Source organism: Spermophilus citellus (genome assembly GCF_964194105.1).
Source record: "Spermophilus citellus genome assembly, chromosome: X".
In the NCBI taxonomy this organism is placed as follows: Eukaryota; Metazoa; Chordata; class Mammalia; order Rodentia; family Sciuridae; genus Spermophilus; species Spermophilus citellus.
The window spans coordinates 19,229,741-19,252,471 of NC_138190.1; the positions used below are offsets into that span (position 1 = coordinate 19,229,741).

The 22,731-nt window shown below is 35.0% G+C and overlaps 1 protein-coding gene across 4 annotated transcripts in view; it reads left to right on the forward strand.

The window, feature by feature from the left end:
• POLA1 (DNA polymerase alpha 1, catalytic subunit) overlaps positions 1-22,731 on the forward strand; it is a 296,467-nt gene that overhangs the window by 127,612 nt on the left and 146,124 nt on the right. For 3 of the 4 annotated variants that reach the window (XM_081276741.1, XM_081276742.1, XM_081276743.1), the window contains exons 31-34: positions 651-782; positions 5,950-6,124; positions 19,659-19,837; positions 21,555-21,686. In XM_081276741.1, coding sequence (XP_081132867.1) covers positions 651-782; positions 5,950-6,124; positions 19,659-19,837; positions 21,555-21,686 — 618 coding nt within the window. Of the gene's footprint in view, positions 1-650; positions 783-5,949; positions 6,125-15,708; positions 15,857-19,658; positions 19,838-21,554; positions 21,687-22,731 lie in introns of those variants that run through there. The other variant, XR_014019935.1, reaches the window with a different exon arrangement.

Consider the following 22,731-nt stretch of genomic DNA (forward strand, 5'->3'; position numbering starts at 1 on the left):
ATTTGACTGCTACTGTATACTATGCCTTTTTCTGAGCACCATGAATAGAGCTTTAATCATGTTCCTGCTCTCATGGGGCTTGCTTTCTACTCTGCTTCTGTAGAGCTTGACTTCTGGTGCCTTCCGGATTTATTTAGGCTAGAAGAGCCTTTGAGAAACAGATTATTATGTCAGAGTTGCTGTTATTCATCTGTCCTGACTAATCAATTAATTCGTTTGAGAGAATTGTGAATGTTGATAACTCTGAGGCTATATAGAACACTGGATTTAGAGTCTTGATTTTTAAAAATATATTCAGATATTTATGCAGCACAGCACATAAACTTATAGTTTTTTTTTTTTTTTTTAATGCTGGGAAGAGGATTTGAACCCAGCACCTAGTGCCTGCAAGGCAAACAGTGCCCCTGAGCTATAATCCTTTTTTTTTTAAGGTTGCATCTGGTTATGTTAATTAGTAAATGCATAGAGGATCCTTGAGGATGGATGGACTGTTTAAATATTCTGTGGCTGTGTTTTCTACATACTTTTCATTTTATACTTATGTGGCTAATATGTTTGTAGCAAAGATGTGTTCATTGTATATCTATCTCTGTGTGAGAAGAGTTTTATTTTAAGGTTTTGGCTTTTTCCCTCTTTTTTTTCTATTTTAGGCATTGACAAAGGATCCCCAGGATTACCCTGATAAGAAAAGCCTACCTCATGTACATGTTGCCCTCTGGATAAATTCTCAAGGAGGCAGAAAGGTGAAAGCTGGAGATACTGTGTCATATGTCATCTGTCAGGTAAATCATAATTCATAAGACTCATACCATTTAAGAATCCATAGTAAAATCCAGAATGCCATAGTGTCTTATTTACTAGTCTTCGAAATAATTGATCCTGTAAAGAGATGACTCAAAAGTCTAGCTAGTTTTACAGCGTTTAAAAAACATTTATTAAGGATGTGGTATGTTTTATTAGAATTTTTATGAAATACTTAAGGGTTGTGTTTTGGTTCAGTGAAATTATTTTGGTGAGATGTTTATAACAGTAGCTACTCTTTCAACCCTAAATTAATTTTAATGAAAATATATGATAGGCTGTGGGTGTGGCTCAGTGGTAGAATACTTACCTAGCATGCACAAGGCCCTGGGTTCTATCCCCAGCATCACCCTAAAAAAAGAAAGAAAGAGGCTGGGGTTGTGGCTCAGCAGTAGAGTGCTCACTTAACATGTGTGGGGCACTGGGTTTGATCCTCAGCACCACATAAAAATAAAGGTATTGTGTCCAATGTCAACTTAAAAAGAATATTTTAAAGAACATGCATGTAAGTTTGGTCATGTGTCCAGCAGTATCCCTTTATAGCTCCTTAGCCTATATCAAAATAATTACTTGGAAAAAAATATGAAATCTGAGATTATATGAAGGAAGGTTGAAAGACCCTAAAGATATACATTATGAAGAAAACACAGATGATCCAACCAGTTTCCTTTCTCTTTCTTTCTCCCCTCTCTCCCTCCATGGAGAGGGAGTGCCTGTTTGCTTTCTCCCTGTTTCTCCCTGTGTGAGGTACCTCTGATGAACTGCTTGGCCTTCTGAAACAGTTTTAAACCACTACCAGTTTCATTTGAGACTAGCATGCTGCTGACTGGGATTGAGACAGAGACACAGGACAGAAGAGCAGTTTTTTTTTTCCTTGAAAGCACTTGATTCTAATTGGAACAAAGAGCGCTGTCATCCTTATTCCTTGTTTAAAAAAAAAAAAAAGTCAGAGTCATAAGTCTCTGACCAAATTGTTTGAAATTATTATGGTTTATTTGCCCCAAGGCATAATTCATCTGAATAAAATTTTTCTTTTAAATTATTATTAAGAATTTTATCCTGATTTTTATTGCATTGTTATTATAGTAAAGCATTAGATAAAACTTTAAATTCATTACAATGATTGATTTTTGTTAAATCAGTGTGTTTTTAAACCACAGAGCTTTGTAAAAATTTAAAAGTAGACTGTTACTCTCTGCTACATACTGTAGATGATGTACATAACAAATGATATAAGTACATGGACAGGAATCAGCACTTGACTCTGTCTCCCTCCTAGGGTTACCCTTGATTAAGAACTGTTACAGAAAGCAAATTCCTGCAGGAAAATATTTCCATAAATGTCTGACTCGCTCAAGCCCTTAATGTGCTTTGCATATTGCCTCTGACAAGTCTCATCTCAAAAAAATAATTTTCATATTATGCAAATAAAGATTTTGGTAAATAGGTTAGTTTTTTTTCCATTTATATCTTTACATACATGGAAAAGCTCTTAGATTTTTAATGACAGGAACAGATGATAGCATACAACTTTGAAAAATTTATCTAGGTGTGGTAAAATAGCATGTAATGATGAAATCAAGCCACAATCATAGTTTGGCTAAAGCACAGATGAAGAAAGCACAGATGATTCAACCAGTTTCCTTTCTCTCCTCCCTCCCTCCATGAAGAGGGACTACCTGTTTGCTTTCTCCCTGTTTCTGGAATGGAGACATATGCTAACTTACAAAATAGGATGATCAATGTATTTAAAAGTTTATATTCCTTGTCTAAATATCAGGTCTTAATGATTTCCTCTTCTTGGTCTTATTGCTATATAAAGGCTCAGTGATGATTCTAGGGTAGTACAATATGTCCAACTGTGTATATTTTTTGCATTTTTCCATCCAGTGATACTAGGCCTTAACTTGTTTGCTTTTTTAAAAAATAGTTTATGAGGGCTGGGGTTGTAGCTCAGTGGGTGAGCACTTGCCTCGCATATGGGTTTGATCCTCAGCACCACATAAAAATAAATACAATAAAGATATTGTGTCCATCTACATCTAAAAAAAATATTTTAAAAATAGTTCATGATTCTTTTTATTATCTTATTCTCTTTAAATGCCCTAAGATAGGCCTCTATCTGTGGAACATGCCCCCTTTCATCTAGTGTGCTAATTAGAAGTTCCCACCACTTTTGCTTTTAAGCAGCCAAATTATTCTTTCTGTGTATCATAGCACAACTGTATTTTTAGAATAAGCTTTGAAAATGTATGGAAACAAATTTTAGGAGGACTGTTTGCTGCCTTAAGCCTTCTAAGGATAGCCTGCCTCCTAAATAGTTTCTATTTTATTTAGATTTTACATTTAGATAACTTATTAAGACTATAAGTTCAGAGGATAATGTTTTGGTATCTAATTTATATTGTAGTTATTCTCTTGTTAAACCTATAGGAATTATTTGCTCAGATCTTCAATTCTGTTTGTTCACTAATTTTAATCTTTTTTTTTTCTTTACTTTCATTGGTCATAATTTCCATAAGACATGCCTTTAACACAACTGTCTTAAGGGGCCCACTTATCACTCATTTTAAAAGTTTTTTTTTTCTGTTAGATCCCCACCAATAATGACAATATAATTTTGAGCTTCTGGTTGTCCCTGTGAAGTTCAGCAATTGCTACATGGGCACTTCAAGGAAAACCAACATTGCAACCTGTTCTTAAAGCTGTGTGCCTTATTTTGTGCATATACCATGGGGTCTTGCTCCAGTTTGAGAATTAAGTCTCTGTGAGATATATCTTGACATAACCTACATGTTTTCCCAGTATAATATAGTAAACCTCGTTATCTAATCAATTCTGAATTCTTCCATGTTTGAACTAAGAAGTATGCTCAGAAATTTTCAATTGTTTTTTTTTTAAAAATGTGCCTTTATATGAGAACTTCTAATGATATAATGGAAAATAACTCAAGTGCTTTTTTTTTAGTTTTGAGATGCCAGCAAATGCTAGGCAGGTACTCCACCACTGGGCTATACCCCTAGCTCCCAAGTGCCTTTAAAAAATATTTTACCTCTAAATATTTGATTTAAACTCATTAAAAAATTATTAAATGCCACTGGAAGCAGTGATGCAGGCCTGTAATCCAAGCAGCTGAGGCAGGAGGATTGCAAGTTCCAGGCCAACCTGGGCCACTTACAGAGCTGAGGATTTAGCCCAGGCACAGAATACTCCCAGGTTTAATTCCAAGTACCATAAAAAATTATTAAACTCAACAGAAAGCTATAACTCTATAAATCAATCATATTTCACACATTAAAAGGCAGTATGATCTATGTGGTGCTTAAAAACACTGCTTAAGGGTGTTTTCACACTATTTTTGTCCTTGACTGTTGCCTTATGTTCATCTGACAAACTTCTAACAAGCTTCTAAATGGGCAACAATTAAATTTGATTAATTCTACTCAATTCCTTTTACTATGTTGTGAACTCCTGAAAAATAATAAGCAAATTTTGAAATCTGAGGTTTACTTCCTTTCTACATGTTTCACTGTATCTTAGAAGAGGTAGAACCCAGCTGACAAACAGACCCATTTTGTTTTCATCAGGAGCTAGCCAGAGAGAGCGAGCCCTGCCTCTGGTCTCTGGTAAAGGCAGTGATATTGCCTCTGCTTTGGGTTGGATGCTGAGCTTAGATGGGACTGATAGTAGCAGTAATAAATGAATAGGATTCACATCATATTCAGTTCTACAGAGCAGCTGAGCACTGTGAATATTTATAATTTACTAGTTGAAATATTAAATTCTATTTCAGATGAGAGGTAGAGTAAGTTGTTGGATGTTGATCTTATAGAGTGATGACTTTTTTGATTCACAGGTGATGACGACATCACCACAGAGCTGTATGTGGGCTAATTATATATAATTTCACAACTTTAATTTTTGGAGTGAAAGAGAAAGCTCTTGAAAAGAGTCTCTGATCACCTTCCTTTCCAGTCCTTCATTCCAGTGGCCAGGTATTTGTTTTTTGAGCACTGCCACTCACCAGGATATTTTATATATATATATTTATATATATATATATATATATATATATATATATATATATATATATAAATATATATATTTTTTTATAGATAGAATTTTTTAATATTTATTTTTTAGTTTTTGGTGGACACAACATCTTTATTTTATTTTTATGTGTTACTGAGGATCGAACCCAGCGCCCCCGTGCATGCCAAGTGAGCGCACTACTGCTTGAGCCACATACCCAGCCCCCAGGATATTATATTAATTGTATTTATACTTCTTATATAAATCTTGCATATAACTTTCTATTCCATGGGTTTTATTCTACAGTCTTTCTCCCTTGTTCATTTGCTTCTCAAGGATACATAAAGCTCTCATAGAAAATACTATTCAGGGATTAGGGAGAGTCCTTTTAGATGGTATGTAGGCTAAAATTTGGAAGTCCTTTTGATGGTATGTAGGCTGGAAAGGATAACATTAACAGAATTGTTACTATTTTTTTTTTAGTTGTCAATGGACCTTTATTTTATTTATTGATACATGGTGCTGAGAATTGAACCCGGTGCCTCACATATGCTAGGCAAGTGCTCTGCCACTGAGCCACAACCCCAGCCCAAGAATAGTTACTTCTTTAAAAGCCTTTCTGACTTGACTAATTGTTACCAAGTCTTCTCAATGAGTTTTTATGATATGGCAGGTGAAATTATTTAGTCTAGCCAGTGCCATCTTGTTGGTTTCATATTTTGACAAAACATAGAATTCAACACATGCTGAATTTATATTCTCAGACAGTGGATGAGATCGAGACTGAGAGGTTTTTGATTGTCCGTCCGTCCGTCCGTCCGTCCATCCTTCCTTCCCTCCCTCCCTCCCTCCCTCCCTCCCTTCCTTCCTTCCCTCCTTCCCCTCATGCCCTCTAGGCAAGCATTTTATCACTGAAGTACATCCCCAGCCCCTTGATCTTTCTACTCTGCTAAGATAAAGACGTGAAATAAAATGTTCAACAATAAGTCAAAAAGACTTCTTGGTGTTTGGAATTAAATTTTATGGATACATAAAATTTAAACTGTTGTCCCTCTGATCAAGCAAGTGTGTATTATTAAGTCACTCACAACTTTACCTGTCCCTGTTTTCTTTTAGGATGGGTCAAACCTCACTGCAAGTCAGAGAGCCTATGCACCTGAACAACTGCAAAAACAGGACAATTTAACCATTGACACCCAGTACTACCTGGCCCAGCAGATCCACCCAGTTGTGTCACGAATCTGTGAGACAATAGAAGGAATTGATGCAGTGCTCATTGCAACATGGTTAGGTAGGTATCCCAGGCTCTAGTAGACTTTCACAGTGTAACAGTGGTATATACAGTCCTCCTTTGTTAGGATGCCTGTTTATGGGTACAGTATTGTGTCTGATACTTCTTTGTTTATGGTTAGACATTTATTTTTGTTGTTGTTTGGTTACTGTCTCCCCTCATAGACATGTGTTTGCTATATCTGTAACCTCATGCCTGCTCTACAGTTGGCACTCAGTGAGTAAATGCTGAGGCAAAAGAAAGGCTGAACATAAGATTTCAAGTACCATTAGTCACTGAGCTTACATCATTGTAAGTTCAATTAATAAGGATATTGATGATGTCTTGCTTATTGATTAATCTTGTCTATTTCTAAAGGTATTTTCATATGAAATGAGAATTTATCTTAACGTAAAATTTTTAATTTTAATTTTTCTTTCAGTGTCCTCTTCTCACTTTAAGTTGGCTTGCTATTATTCTCTAGGCTTGCTGTTATTCTCTGGGAATTGACTGATCCCTAATTTCTCCTCAGCTATCCTTGAGACCTCAGTGTTTTTGCAGCATCATCCCTTTGTGTATCACTATTATTGTCATCCTTTGCTTAGAAATTTATTTCTCAACCAGCCCTAATTACATTTCTAGACAACCAGCGCATGTTCCATTACTTTTAAGGTCCTCGTTCTCTAGTTTGTTGTGCACTAAGTTGAATGTTTTTAGAGTACTATCCTTAGTGGCTCCTTGCTGTCAATAAGTCAAATCCAGATGCCACTGTCATCTCACAGACTCTAATTCTGGCAATTATAGACTAACCTCCTAGCTCCAACCTGTATTTCTAGGTTTATATCTTATTCGGTCTACACTATATACCCTAAATAAAGCATTGCACATTCTGGCTTTGCTTCATGGAATATTCTCCTTTCACTACAATGTATCCCTTAAATCATGGGCTTTGGCATCATAGGGACCTGAATTTTAATGCTAGTTCTACCATTCATAAACCTTGAAAGGTAGAATAGAATTACTTAGGGGGAATAAGATGTGTATGAGGTGGGTAGGAAAGATGGTAGAATTAGATGCACATCATTACCCTAAATACATGTATGAAGACAAGAATGGTATGACTCTACTTTGTGTACAGCCAGACATGAAAAATCATGCTCTATATGTATACTATCAATTGAAATTCATTCTGCTTCCTATATAGCAAATTAGAATAAATAAATAAATGAATAAATTTTAAACAAAAAGATGTGCATGGGGCAAAGGGAGTGCTCAGTGAACAGTGTTGTAGCCATCTCCCAACTTCCTTTCAAATTTCAGTATAAATATGTCCAAACTCCTCTGGTCTTCAGGATTTGCACATATTACTCAGTATACCTTTGTGGAATGAGATTGGTTTTTCCACAGGTGATTATTGAGGCATGTATTTTCTATTCTGGCCCTGTTGAGTATGTTTCTGAACTCATTCCTGCCACCCCCATCCCCACTATTCCATCAGTCTTCTCTGGAAGTGGAAACTCATTTTTGACATTTGCCTAAGCAAAACATAATTAGGAAGATAAAATTCTGCTACCAAAATAATCATATAATGTATTCTCCAAGTTGAGTTGTATTTGATGATGTTTATAAATCCTCAGCTGGGAGGAGGGGACTATAAATGCATGATATATTTTAGCCTCATTTTTTTCCTCGTATACATTGAGTGCTTCCTCTGTTGGATGCTGTGATAAGTACTTTGCATATCTTATCTCATTCAGCCCTTGCCACAACTTCATGAAGGTATGTCATATTAGTTCTCTTTTATAGAGAAGGAAGCCAAGACTTAGAGAAGTAACTAACTTGGTCTTGTCACATAGGTAGTAAGTGTTCAGCTTTCATTGGATTTTAAACAATGTGTGATTCTGAAGATTCTATTCTTAACCACTGTGCTAAACTTTATTGCAATAAATAGTGTAGCTCTGAGAGGCTAGAAAAGATGTTCTCAACCAGATTGCTATGGTGTGGATGTATAAGCATGTGGAGCTTCATCTTTTTTTAATGATTTTTTTAGTTTATAGATGGACACAGTATCTTTAATTAATTTTTTTTTATTTTATGTGATGCTGAAGATTCAATCCAGTGCCTCACATGTGCAAGGCTCTACAACCCTAGCTCAGGGAGCTTCACACACACCTTTATGTTCCCCATGAAAACCTCAAGCAAAGCTGCTTGTTTTTGTTTTTGTTTTTTGTTTTTTTGGTACTGGCGATTGAACCTGGGGGTGCTTAACCACTGAGCCACATCCCCAGCCCTTTTTTTGTATTACATTTAGAGACAGGGTCTCACTGAGTTGCTTAGGGCCTCACTAAATTGCTGAAGCTGGCTTTGAACTCACAATCCTCATGTCTCAGCCTCCTGAGCCACTGGGATTACAGGTGTAGGCCTGGCTAAAGCTATTTGTTTGTTTATTTATTTTTGTGGTGCTGGGGATTGAACCCAGGGATTTGTGCATGTGAAGCAAGCACTCTACCAACTGAGCTATATCCCCAGCCCTAGAGGTATTTTTTTAAAGCTAAATTTTTCCATTTGTGGAGTCAAGAACCTGGTGTGAAGGCAAACTGCTGCTCTTTCCTTTGCTTTTGAATCTTCTAGTGACCAAGTACTAAAAGGGGTAGATGGAAAAGCCCCAGCTCATGAATGACATTTAAAAGAAGGAAGTGTAAAGCACTGCATTTTAACAAAAGAACTGGACTGCAAAGGGTGATGGAGCCTGCCTGGGTGAATAGGCCCAATGGCCACTCAGATGTATCGAGATCGGTGATACCGAGAGAGGCCCAGATGCTGTGGTCTGGTTCCGGAAGCCATAGTTTACATTATTTTTGTTTATAATTTGAACAGGGATCAGATTTTGAGGAGAGGGTTCTAGGGACTGAACTCAGAACTTTGTGTGTACTAAGCACACATACTGCCACTGAGCTATAACCTGAGACAATACAGGGGGCAGAACTTTACTTGCTGAAAGGTACTTTATCATGACTGTGGCTGCCTGATGATCAAATTTTTGCAAATTGTTTGCAAAGTCAGTAGTGGACTAATTGGTCCCCTTTTCAAAGGTTTCACATTATGTCTCATTACCGGCCAGTCTCAGTCAATAGAGGGAGCATTCAAGACTTGACACAGTCCCACTATATACCCATTTCTCTCCCTCCATACCCCAAAAGGTCTCTGGGTATGGGTGTGACAGTATGGACACTATTGTGGACAGCCTCTTCTTGGTGCCATGTAGCCAGTTCAGACTGATGGAAGGGCATGTGTCTTGAGCCTTGGAGGAAGTGCTGCTACTCCCCCTTTTCAGCTGCCTTTTCTTATTTCTGTCACTTAAAAGTGTTTTTTTGCTGAGGATGTTTGAAATTGTCAGCACTGTGTAGTCATCTCCTCCTTTTCTTGTTCTTTAGTCCTATCCCACCCCTGCCAGCCCCAGCAGCATATACATATCCATCTATACTAGCAATAAATCTTTTAGTCCTTTGTCTCTCCTCCTTTCTTCAAAGGAGGTTCAGTATTTTTTTTTCCTTTGTGATACTGGGCGTTAGACCCAGAGCCTTGTATGTGCTAGGCAAGCACTCTACCACTGAGACACATCTCAGCCTCACGGTTTAGCATTAATGAAGTACATATCTAGAAGTGCCCATCATCATGAAGATCTGTAGAAAACATTGAAGCTCACCAGGCAGATTTCTGCAGGCATTTATTTGCCTCTGCCCTATCCAGAAGCTGAATTTTTATTTGTACCCTTTATTTCTCAATTCCTAGTGAAAAGTTAGGGTGGCTATTCCCTTGGGGCTTTTAGGCCCCCATTATCAGTTCTCCTACAGCTTACAGTTTTAGAGATGGGGAGGGCGGAGATGGGGAAGTGGTGGCAAAGTAAGGGGAGTGTTAGGGGGTTCGTGGTTTCTAAGAGGTACAAGCTATAGGCATAAAATTACTGTAATTTGTTTTAAAATTTCTAAATCTGTTTTCTTTATATAAAAAAACTGCAGTTAGTGAACTGACACTGTTAAATAAGTTGAAGTGTACAAATGTATACATAAAATATAAGCCCTCCAACTGCCTAATCACAGACATAAAATAATTCTCTTGCTTTTAATGTAGTTTTTATCTTTGATTAATGAAATGTATTACAGTGTTGAAACTTTAGTGAAGTTTGATACTTTGTCCTTTTAGTTAGTACAAAGAAATCAGGAATAATGGCATAATTTCATTTAGGAAAATTATTAAGTTCATGATTTTTTATTTTTAAGATTCTTTTGTGGAGAGCAACTATATTTTTCAACTACCTTTTTCTTTTTCTATTGCTTTTATACTGCTTTCCTTGAAATGAAAGGCAAGCATCAAGTGTTGGTTTTATCCTGTGGCTTCACTTTGGAAATTCTCTTTCTCCCCGTCAAGATACCCCCTGAAGTCTGTCTGGTGGCATGTTGCATGGCCAGGTATTCCATATGGGAAGTCCATTTTAGTGAAAAGAAGAGAGGATAGTCTATTAAGTGAGTGAATGAATAAGTCTGTTGAGTTGAATAAGAATAATTTGTTCTCTCTAATAACTAATGGTCCTCATTATCCTACTGCAAAATGTGTATCATTTTTCAGAAACCCATGCAAGAGTATTGCTATTGGGTTTAAATAAAGCAAAAATTTTACTCTTTTTCCATCTATGAATAGGAAAAAAAATATAGTATTACTCTTCTTATACAATAGCCCTATGGGAAACATGGCCACTAAAACTTGGAAATCTTAGCTTTTGTTCTCTAGACTGTAGGTTTTTCTTTCTCTCTTGTTCTAGTGGAAGCTCCCTATGTTCTGTGGATGAAATATTCACAGTGTGCTCAAACATCCAGTCTTCTGTACTTAGCAAACCAGGTTAGTGATGAGAATAGTCTAAAAGTTCATTCTTGAATTTCATATTTTAATAAACTTATATTTCATGCATAGCAGTACTTAGAATTATATATAATATCTTTCCTCCAATGAGTGATGAATTGCACAATAACTGTAAAGTACATTTCTTTATAATCAGTGATAAAATTTCAGGTTATTTGGCTATCAAGACATTTTTCTCATTGTTCCTGAGAAATTATTGGTGTTTAAAGAATCTGAGAATTTAGAATTTAATGTCTGAAAACAGTGCTTAAGGCAAGACAGAACACACTTAATCCAGTGTGTTCCTGGGTTAAATTGAAAAAAGAAATCCTTTTTGAATGGTCCACACCATTTAAGTTACAGAAAGTAGTTTTTATCAATAGTCAAGGTCTAGTAATATCTTCTAAAAATTAAATGCAGTAGGCTAAGCAATGATTGGGGGAACTTTTGACAGACCCAGGGACATAACACCTACAAAAAAAGAGAGTGGCTGGAGTGAATGATGCCACTAACAGTTGCCTCAGGTATTACTCTGTCAATAAACAATTTTGCCTTTTTTCATGATTAAGCTTTTACAAGAGGATCCCATTAAAATAAGTTATGCTTCATGTATACATAATATGTCAAAATACACTTCACTGTCATGCATATCTAAAAAGAATAAAGAAAAAAATAATGTACATATAGAGCCATCATTTCAAAAACATAAAACGTTCTTAATTGTAAAAACTTAAAAACTAACACCACACCAAATGCATGATAGGATGTTAAGGGAAGTCTTGAGAACTGATAAGAACCTCCTATTACGGGATGGAGTACCATCCCAAGCACACCATCCAGTGGCTCATGCTCCCAAGCTAGTCTACTTTTGTATTAACTGAACTAATTAGTATCAAAGTTCTGCTATACCCAGCATCATAATAGGCACTGTGAAGGACACAAAGTTGACTCAGCTATGGATTTTTTACTTAAATTATGAACCGTTTGATTGATTGTACTGCCATGGGGATGTCTAGTGGACAACATAGTTCATGTCCTGAAAAAAGGGCGGGGGGGGGCGGTTATCAGAGTAAAGAGACATAGAGACCATACCTAGCTGGGGTCACCAATAAAAAGTTTACAAAAGTGAAGACATTTGGGACATTGTGTAAATGGGCTGTGTAGAGGCCAGTATGCAGTTGGGCTTGAATCTCCACAGGGCTAATCCATTCTGTCTCAGCTACTCTCTGCAGCTCTTTAGAGAATTCACAGAGAGCCTCTTCGGTGGTGTCAGTTGCACAACTTGCACCTCAATTATGCAAGGTTTTTCTGTCTCAGTAGTATACAGCACTGAGGGCCACCAGTGACATTGCTCCCTTAATGTAAGCAGTGAGACCTGAGAATTTTGAACCAAACCAGAGCATTCTAAAATATTATTTTAATTATGTATGCCAAAATGACACTTATCAAGATTGTGTTGCTTAGGCTGGGTATGTAGTTTGTGGTAGAGCATTTGCCTAGCATGCTCAAGGCCTCAGTTTCTATCCCATTACTGCCAAGGGGAAAAAAAAGGTTGTGTTGCTTACAGATAAATGACTTAGACATAATAAAAAAGCTGAATACAACATTATACATACATATTTAAACTATATTATATATTATGAATAAGACATAGGGTTAAGGTGGTGGATTATAAGTAACCCTTTGCTGACTAAATATTAATACCCATATTTTAATATTAAAAATAACAGTTTTTACAAAGAAGGACAATAACAATTACTAACTCACTTGCTGTCTCCTTCCCCCGCTACATCTGCCAAGATGGCTGGAAGAGAAGATGGCTTTGTTATGAGACAAGCAACCAATCTTTGATCTATTGTTTAATTATTATTATTTGCCAAATATTTTTTTAGCATAAAGTTATCTATATTTTCTCAGGTTTAAAAAGAAATAAGATACTTCTAAAGTGTTTCTTGCTCCAAGATACAGATTGAGCATTGCTAATCTAAAATGCTCAAGAATCTAAAGCTTTTTTAATCAGAAACATGATGCCACAGTGAAAAATTACCTAACCTCATGTAATGAGTCATATTCAAAACACAGGCACACTAAAAATATTGTATAAAATTATGTATTGAGCTGTTTATATAAGGTGTATATGAATTGGGAATTTATCCCCAAGAATCTCATTTTGTATGTGCAGATATTCTAAAATCCAAAAATATCTGAAATCTGAAACATTTCTGGTCTGAAGCATTTTAAATAAGGGATACTCAACTTGTATACATTTCAAAAAGTTAAAATTCATATTCAGGGCTATCATCAAGGGCATTAAAAAGTTGAGGTCATAAGAATGGTGCCCATTGGGAATTTTTTTCTTTCAAGATTTTGGGAATAACAGGGTGCACACCTATAATCCCAGTGGCTTGAGAGGCTGAGGCAGGAGGATTGTGAGTTCAAATCCAGCCTCAGCAATTTAGTGAGGCTGTCAGCAGCTTTGCAAGACTGTTTCTAAATAAAATACAAAAAAGGGCTGGGGATGTGGTTAAGTGCCCCTGGGTTCAATCCCTGGTACCAAAAAAAAAAAAGAAAATTTTGGCAATTGTCTTCTCTAGTACAAATTATGGGTGTTTATTTAATCCAAAGGTTTTGCTATTATTTCTTTTTAAAATACTAAGAAGTTTTGCATTTTCTGAGTATTATTTATTTGAGTTTATTTTTTTTTTTTTATTATGGAGAGGCTTCTTTTTGGTGTGAAAAGCAGTTTGTGTTGCCTGCCATTTGTACAGCAAATTGTTTAAGTTGAATCTATGGTATTTTAAAAACTTTTATGGAAAAATTTAAATATGCATGGTAGTAGAAAAATTTTTAAATAAACTTTCAATTTGTCATTATCCACTTTCAGCAATCAACTATGGCCAATCTTATGCCTCTTTCCCACCCTCCCCAATTACTATGAAGTGAATCTTATAATTTTATTTGTAAAGATTTTGTTCCTGCATTTATAAAAAAAAATAAAGATTCCCCCTTTCAACATAACCAGAGCATTACCATCATACCATATCAAAAACCCCACAGTTCCTTCTTCATTTCATCACAAATGCAGTAAATATTCATGTTTCCCTGATCATACTATGAATGTAGAAACTCCTTATTTGAATTAGATTATAATCAGTGTCTGTATGATAGTTTATCTCCTTTGTTTTATTCTTTTTATATTTTTGGATCCTCCCAGTTTATTTGTTAAATGTTTTTTTTTTCTGTAGAATTTATCTCATTCTGTAGTTTTCTGATGGCACTGAAGTAGTATCCTTATAGGTGTTCCTTTGTCCCCTGTATTTCCTGGAAACAGATCTAAAAATTTGTAAAGACACACACACACACACACACACACACACACACACACACACTCTGCAGATATCTCCTAGTTGACTAGCTTTCTTTTTCAATATCATTTACATAGAAAATCTTAAGAGTATCATACAGTAAGTTTATCAGGACACAGAGAAAGAACATTCCCATTATCCCAGAATGTTGCCTTATGTCCATTCCTATCAAAATCCACTCACAAGAGCTGCTCATCTCATTTCTATCACCATAGATTAATTTTGCCTATTCTAGAATTTTATATAACTGTTTTCCTGCAGCATGTTCTTTTTTGTGTTGAACTTCTTTCATTTAGTCTACTGTTTTTGAGATCCAACTATCTTGTTGATTGTATCTGAATTCATTTTATTTCATTGCTGAGTAATATTTCATGGTAGAGTATACCATTTCATTCATTCTGCTGTTGGTGGGTGTCTGAATTATTTTCATTTTGAGCTATTATGAATGAAACTACTGTAAGCATTCTTGTATAAGGCATTCACTCTTTAAAAAAAATTCACTATTTTCCTTTAATCATGCTGTTTTTATTTTGTATATTGTCCTGAAAGAAGTCCAAATACTGAGCCTAGATTTGTGAAAGAGAAATTATTTACTTTTTTAGATATATTTTTTAGTTGTAGTTGGACATAAGGGCTTTATTTTTTTATTTTTATGTGGTGCTAAGGATTGAACCCAGTGCCTCACACGTGCTAAGCAAGGGCTCTACCACTGAACCACAACGCCAGCCCCCAAGAAATTATTTACTTCTTACAGGAAATTTTCACCAAAAAATATTCACAATAAAATCCATTAATTAGCTTTCCTAGCTTAAATGATTTGTGTTACAAACACATGCTTGGGAATACCAGGTACTTCTTTACTAATTTAGGATTTCATTTATTTAGAATTTTCCTCTCTCCACTTGCATGAACATATATAGCTAACTGGCTTTACTGTAGTCATTTGCAGTTATGTTAATAGAAACTTATCTTTGGAGAAAGGGAAATATATGATCAAATGCATCAGTGTCCCATCCATTTGCCTTGAGTTATGAATATTTGAAATAATCCATTGGGAATAGTAACAGGCAAACATTCTAAAAACAGGCATGTAGCTTACAATGTTTATTTAGAAAGTGCAGTGGTAGAAAAATAATTTTGTGCCAAATGTCACAGGGAATGTGTGATCAGACTGTGGTGATCTTAAGTAAAAACAGTACTTCTAAACTCATCCACCCCAATGCCTGTGATGTTACTTTCTATAAATACTTCTTGAAACATGAGAGTCTTGATCCTGTTACCAAAATAATGTGAGATCCTAGAAATTTTCTAATTATAAATGACAGTATTTTAATTTCATTCCAGTACTGCTTCTGTCCCTCCCATCCCAGCACAAGTGACTCAATCACTGCAAGTCACAGGATTGAATTAAAGCATACGCCTTTCCTGCTTATTGTGGGGGAAACCACACCTGTTCTTCTGCCAGATGACTGATTTTCCAAAGCCCAAGCAGGTTACTCCTTCCTTTATTCTGTGCCTGACCAAATTATTCAAGTCACTTATCAAAAACTACTCTAGTAGAAGTAGAAGTTCCTTTTTTACAATGGGGCATAAAGTTTATTTCTTTAAGCCAGTTGTTCAGAGAAAGCTCTCAGTAGAAGAGGTAAGGAATTTGGAATTCAGTTTTACATGTCTTGCTCAAACACTAATATGTTTATGCATTGTATAGTGAACAGTTTAATATTAATTATGCAGCATATATACATGTAGAGAAAATGTCATGATAAAGGTTTTGTTTTAACATCATTTATGATGGATATGTTTACTTTTGGAGTGACAATAATTGCAAAGGGAGTTTTATGTAGTGGCTCTGTTTTGCACACTTTAAAATTCAAAATCTCTACCTCTAGGTGGCAGCACTAGATACTTTTTTCCTGTTTTCGCTTCAACCTTAATGAGTTATGGTATATGCAGTAAAACTTTTAAGTCTTCTGAAACTTCGAAATAGGCTGCTATTACCAATTTCATGAGGATTTGGAAAAATTAATTTATATCTTGAATAAGTTTGGGACTTGTTTAAACTTAGATTTTTACTGTTTCAAAAACAATTCCAGCAGGAATGATGCTTAGTTTTTTCAATGTGGCACAGTATGTTTTCTTAATTTAATTTAGCCCTATTTGGTTTGCTCCTGAATTTATAGTTGTTCTTCCAATAAAATCACTTTTAAATGATGTTTTTCATTCAAGCAACTAGTACAGGGATCATTAATACCTAATACTTTAAGGTAATTACAGTTTCTTTATCCTTTATATATTTTTTTAAATATCAGACACTATACCTTTATTTTATTTATTTATTTTTATGTGGTGCTGAGGATCAAACCTAGTGCCTTGAATGTGCTAGGCGACTGCTCTACTGCTGAACCACAACCCCAGCCCCCTTTCTTTATATTTTTAAAATTTTACCATTGAACTGGGTTGGGGCTATATAGAATTCAGTGGTAGAACCCTTGCCTGGCATGTGCAAGACCCTAGATTTGATCCACAGCACTGAAAACAGAACTATGGCCAACAGAATACTAAGATTGCAACCTCTCCCCCTGAAATAAATCAGTTTGAAAATAAATCTGAAGTAATTAGCTATGTCAGTTGTTTTGTTCCTGCCATGGGAAGATAGAAGTATTGGTGGAAATGGACATTTACAGTAGACCTTTCATAAGGCCTAATACCTTCTCATAATTTTCAGCTAGTCATTGGGCATTTTTCTTTACTATCGAGATGGGTCCTATCCACTTTTGACTTACTCGGTGGCCAGGCTGCCCTGGGCCAGCCATGCAGTTTTGTGCACTCAGGTTCACTAAGTGAGCCAGGGCTGGTGGAGAGTGGTAGAGAGCAGCTCCTATAGCTTCCTTTTCACCGGCCAGTCAGTTTTATACGTGTGTAAGCCAGCATTGTTTCATTCCTTGATTTTCAGACTGTGAAAGAAGCTAGAAAAATCTTGCTTATTTTCTGATTAGTACTGGCCAGGGAAGTTGATTGATATTCATACAGTCAGTGAAAAGGTGAAGCTGCTTTCTCATAATTGCAAAAAAGCAAGGCATTATGTGAATTGGATTCACAACTAGAGTTTAATGAATTAGCAACAGTTACTCTTTGCCACAGAGAAGAAATGGCCTCATTCATGAGCATGGTCTCTCACTCAGTTCTGTTGCCTCTCCTTATCTTTAAATGTGAGGGTATGTACTCCCACATATTTCACTAATTTTTTGTTTCTCTAAGGGATAGGTAACTTAGAAAATATATAATGAGTTTGGGAGCCAAGTGACATGTTATAGTACTCTGTCTCTGATGAATAGTTTTTCAAATTATTCTGAATGTGTATCCTTTTTAAATTAACTTTTACTGGTACATTATAGTTGTGAATAATATTGGGATTCATTGTCGTATTTGTGCATGCACATAACATAATTTGTACAAGGAATTGAACCCTGGGGTTTTCCTACCATTAAGCTACAAGCCCAACCTTTTTTATCTTTTGAGATAGGGTCTTACTAAATTGCCCAGGCTGGCCTTGTGCTTGCAGTCCTCCTGCCTCAGCCTCTTGGGTAGCTGGGATTACAGACATTTACCATCACACCCAGCTTTGGACGTTTGGTTTTTATTGTATACTATCACTTTAGGAAATACTTTAATTCCTACAAAGAGTAGCTATTAACTTCACATGTAGCATGAGCGGGTGTTTCATGTATTTTTCTAAATACATAATCTGGAGTGAATTCAGTCTGCATTAGGTTCATTAATTATTTTTTCATTCAATCATTAATTATTTTTTCATTCAAATCACATTTATTGAGAGCTTACCATACTTTAGGTACCAGTGAACTAGATTTGTTCTTTATTATCTCATTTGAACTTGAAGACTGTATGGTCAGTGACATTACCTCAGTTTTGCAGGTGAGAAATTTCAGACTGCATCTCACTCATCTTCTTTGTTTGGCATCTTTCCACTGTGTAAGAATTTGCCTTAAGTACTTCATAATTAGTAGATGTCATTCAGTGACTGACCAAAGAGGATTTAGGATTTCATCACTGAATTCTGAATACATCTGTTGGATTATGTACCTATGCAGCTGTTGATAGCTATAAAATAATTTTTAGATATTTGGTATCTAAAATTTGGTATTTTTGAACTTTGAGCTCAGTTACTATTTTAGATTACTTATTTACATTTATACTAAAATAAATATGATAGCTTTCTTTAGATTTCCAAAAGATTAGATAGAACTTCAGTAGTGTGGGATAATTATCTTTAATATAAATTCAAATAGTAAATTTTGACAGATATGCTTTGAACAAGGAAAAATTAGCCTAATTTTTTTTTCTTGAAATAGATTGTGAAAACAAAGTAGCATAAACTATGCATGGATTGATTTGTGTTGTTCAATTAAAATATGAAAATATATTTGGTTTCAAGATTGTCAGAGATGTTTTGGCCCATAAATCTGTAGATCCATTGTTTTTTGCACATATTTTAAATTTCTGAATTCCAAACACCAAAAAAACAAGCAATGTTGCATTTTGCCTCAGATGCTGCTACTGAATTTTAACCACTGAATTAGATTGCAACCTACATGCTGTTAACTACTGAGCCAAGATGAAATCGACCACTGCATTGAAATCAGGGTTAGCAGTTGTATCTGCACTTGAAGGGGTTGTAATGACAGTGAATTTGTTTTCTTTAATGGGATCTTTATTCTGTTTTTAGTTTTAATGGTGACATTTAGATTTTAAGAGTATTTCTTAATAAGAACACACATTTATTTGTAGTCTTTTTACTGTAACTTTAAGAAAATACTAAAACATTCTATAAAATAGTTGCTTCTGAACAGAAATCCTGTGGCATATGACTGCATTCTATTGTTGCAGTTACTTGTTTGATTTATAAAGTAATCTCTTATAAAAAGAGAAATCACTTGTCCATATGATCTTGAGTTCAAATGGTTGTGCATGTGTGTATATGAATTTAAAATCATTTTTTGGGGCTGGGGATGTGGCTCAAGCGGTAGCGCGCTCGCCTTGCATGTGTGCGGCCCGGGTTCGATCCTCAGCACCACATACCAACAAAGATGTTGTGTCTGCCGAGAACTAAAAAATAAATATTTAAATATTAAAAATTCTCTCTTTCTTTCTCTCCTCTCTCACTCTCTCTTTAAAAAAAATAAAATAAAATCATTTTTTATGAGACTTTTCTTCTTTGAGGTAGTTTTTGGATAAATGCTCTTCTGATTTTGTTTTTTTTTCTTTTACATTCATAGGACTAGACCCCACCCAATTTAGAGTTCATCATTATCATAAAGATGAAGAGAATGATGTTCTACTTGGTGGCCCAGCACAGCTCACTGATGAAGAGAAATACAGAGACTGTGAAAAATTCAAATGTCCATGTCCTACATGTGGAACGGAAAATATTTATGATAATGTCTTTGATGGCTTGGTTAGTTATTTCTTTTAGTTAGTTTCCTTTGATTTTATGGTTGATCTAGTATAAACCTCCCCCCTTCTCTATAGGATATGGAAAAGGGGAAAAAAAAACCCACTTACACATTGATTTTTGTGCTTTTAAGGAATTTTCGCATCATATGAATTCTGCCCTCACAACTCACTTTATTTCTACTTAAAAATGCATAATTGAACATGATTAAATATTGTTTTTGCCTTCCTAGAGTATTTGACCTTGCTTTTAAAATGGAATCTCTTAGAAACTCTAATTATCTTAAAGTATTTTTATTGTAATTCCTTAATTAGTAACCTATATTTCCCTACTCCCAACCCCCATTTATTAAGACTTAGAGCAATATTTTCCTTTATCTTAAATCAAGTTAATGGGAACTAAGTGTTTTGGGAAAGTTTTTGTTTATCTTTACACATCCCACTTACCTCCTTTTGACAAAGGTACTTTTCTTATCTTTTCTGCTGTCTTGGCCTATCAGACATTTAAAAAGTCACAGGGAGACATTCCTCTCAAGAAGTACTGCCAAAAAATGTATCATTGACCTTGGATCAGAACTTGAAACTTGGCCAGTTTACTTGATTCCACTGCAGTGTTATGCATGTACTAGCCATTGGCAAATGAGAAAGCAGCAGAACCCTGTAAAACCTTGAAACTGAAAGAAAAGACATCCTTTATCTAAATTAAAAGTAATTATTTTAAGTTAATTTGGACAAACAGCAGATGTTTTGCATTTTTTTGAATCAAAACAAAGCAGTCTTTGGAAGCAAGTGCAAGGAAGAGGCAGACACAGATCAGCAATACTTGCTAAATCCTTGAGTTTTGCTTCATTACAGCTGTAAATAAGATAGTTAATTGCATGGAGGCTTGACGGCTTGCAGATGGGCTAACTGTGGAAGAGCTGATGTCAAGCTCTAAAATCTCTTCCACCTGGAATTGCTTAGCGTGGCGGGTAGGGTTATGTACCAGATTGGAGTAGGAAACCAAGATGTTTAAGTATCCAGAAGGAAAACAAATGCTCTAGAAACCCCAACAATTTTCCTATATATTACATTTGCTTTGTCTTTGTTTAAAACAAAACATAACACAACAGAATGTTTTTGTCAACTACTAATAGTAATTAAAATTTCTACTGCCTCCCTCCCCCAATATGTTTGATTTTTTGAAAAAAATGAAGAAATTTTAGATTTTCCAAACTGATGATAAATTATATTGCTATTGTGGTGCAAAACTTTTATTTTTAGGCTGTATTCTAAAATTAAGTTGACACACTGAAAGCAAACTAATGTCATTAGGGGTTTCAATTTATTTTCAAGTTTAGAATGAATTAATACACAAATTTAAAATTTTGATCATTGTCCCTGAGATGTTTATTTCCAGTAACATTTCATTGGTATTCAGAGGGAAAATTGTTTAAAAAGTCCATTTATGGATAGAGTCTTTCAAGTACTGAATATAAAATAGTGACTTCAGAATTATCCCTTTGACTTTGTACTCCACCATGATAATGGTAAACGAGTAGAAGATATGCATGACCAAAGGGGTCTTTGGGAGGAACATAGTTGAGAAAAAGTTAGAAACTCACCAATACAAGGAATTAAGAATATTGTACACAAAGAAAGCATGCTGTTTTAAAGTACACTAAAAAGTTCTATAACTTGGCAATAACTTTTTGTGTACTCATCTGTCCTGATTTTTATAGGGAACTGATATGGAGCCCAGCTTGTATCGTTGCAGCAACATTGATTGTAAGGCTTCACCTCTGACCTTTACGGTACAGATGAGCAACAAATTGATCATGGACATTAGACGGTGCATTAAAAAGTACTATGATGTAAGTATCCATAATGAAGTTTTTATGTACATGATATATTGAGGTTTAGTACTTATTTTTTTGGTTTTAATAAAACTATAAAATTTGGAAAGGACTTTGGAGAAAATTCCTGGTGAAATACTATTAATAAAGATATAACAAAGTATGTAATTTTGACATATTAGCATGACAAATGATTTGATTTTCTCATGGACATTACATCTCTTTCATTAATGAGCTATATTTTAAATAATGAAATTTTGCTTTCAAGAAAAAAAATATGAGAATATAATCAGATTTTTTCCATCATTATATAAATAAGGGGTCACTCAAATCTTTGGACAAATGAGGAAAAAAATCAATATTACGTATCTTCAAGAAGTAGAGCCATAAGATTATGGGTGGTAATTTTAATAAAGTACCTATTACTGAATATTGTGTGTGTGTGTGTGTGTGTGTGTGTGTGTGTAAATCTGAGCCCCTTTCAAGCTTAATTTTCTGAGAAAATAAAAAATAAATATTTTTTAAATTTAAATGCAATTTGTCTGGGATTTAAAAGAATGCCTATTTTTTAGAAATATATAGTAAAAAATCCCAGAACAGTAACTGAGCTGTCTTCATTAGGAAAAAGCTTTTAAAATAAACATTTAAAAAGACCCCATATTTCCCATTTGATTTTTCTCAGTGTTTCATTATATCATTTGTCATATAAACAAATTTTCTGTTACTTGAAAGTTCATTTTGTCTTTTTTAAAGAAGCTTCATTGACAAAGCAACCTCCCCAACCACCACCACTGCAAATGCTGAGGTTCTTTTTTAGGTAAAAACCATGACTTTTATCAACATCATTCTATACTTTCTACTTTTATGGTAATTAACATATAACATTAACATTTTCTTCTTTAGAAACTCATGTGAAATAGTGAGAGATTATTTGCCATAATAATAAGAACACTCATGTAAAAAATGAGCATTAGATAATTAGGATGAAGAGTGAAAACAGAGTTCCAGTATGTGATTTTGGCATAGAATAACTTATCTTTGTGGAGAAAAAAGTAAGTAGGTT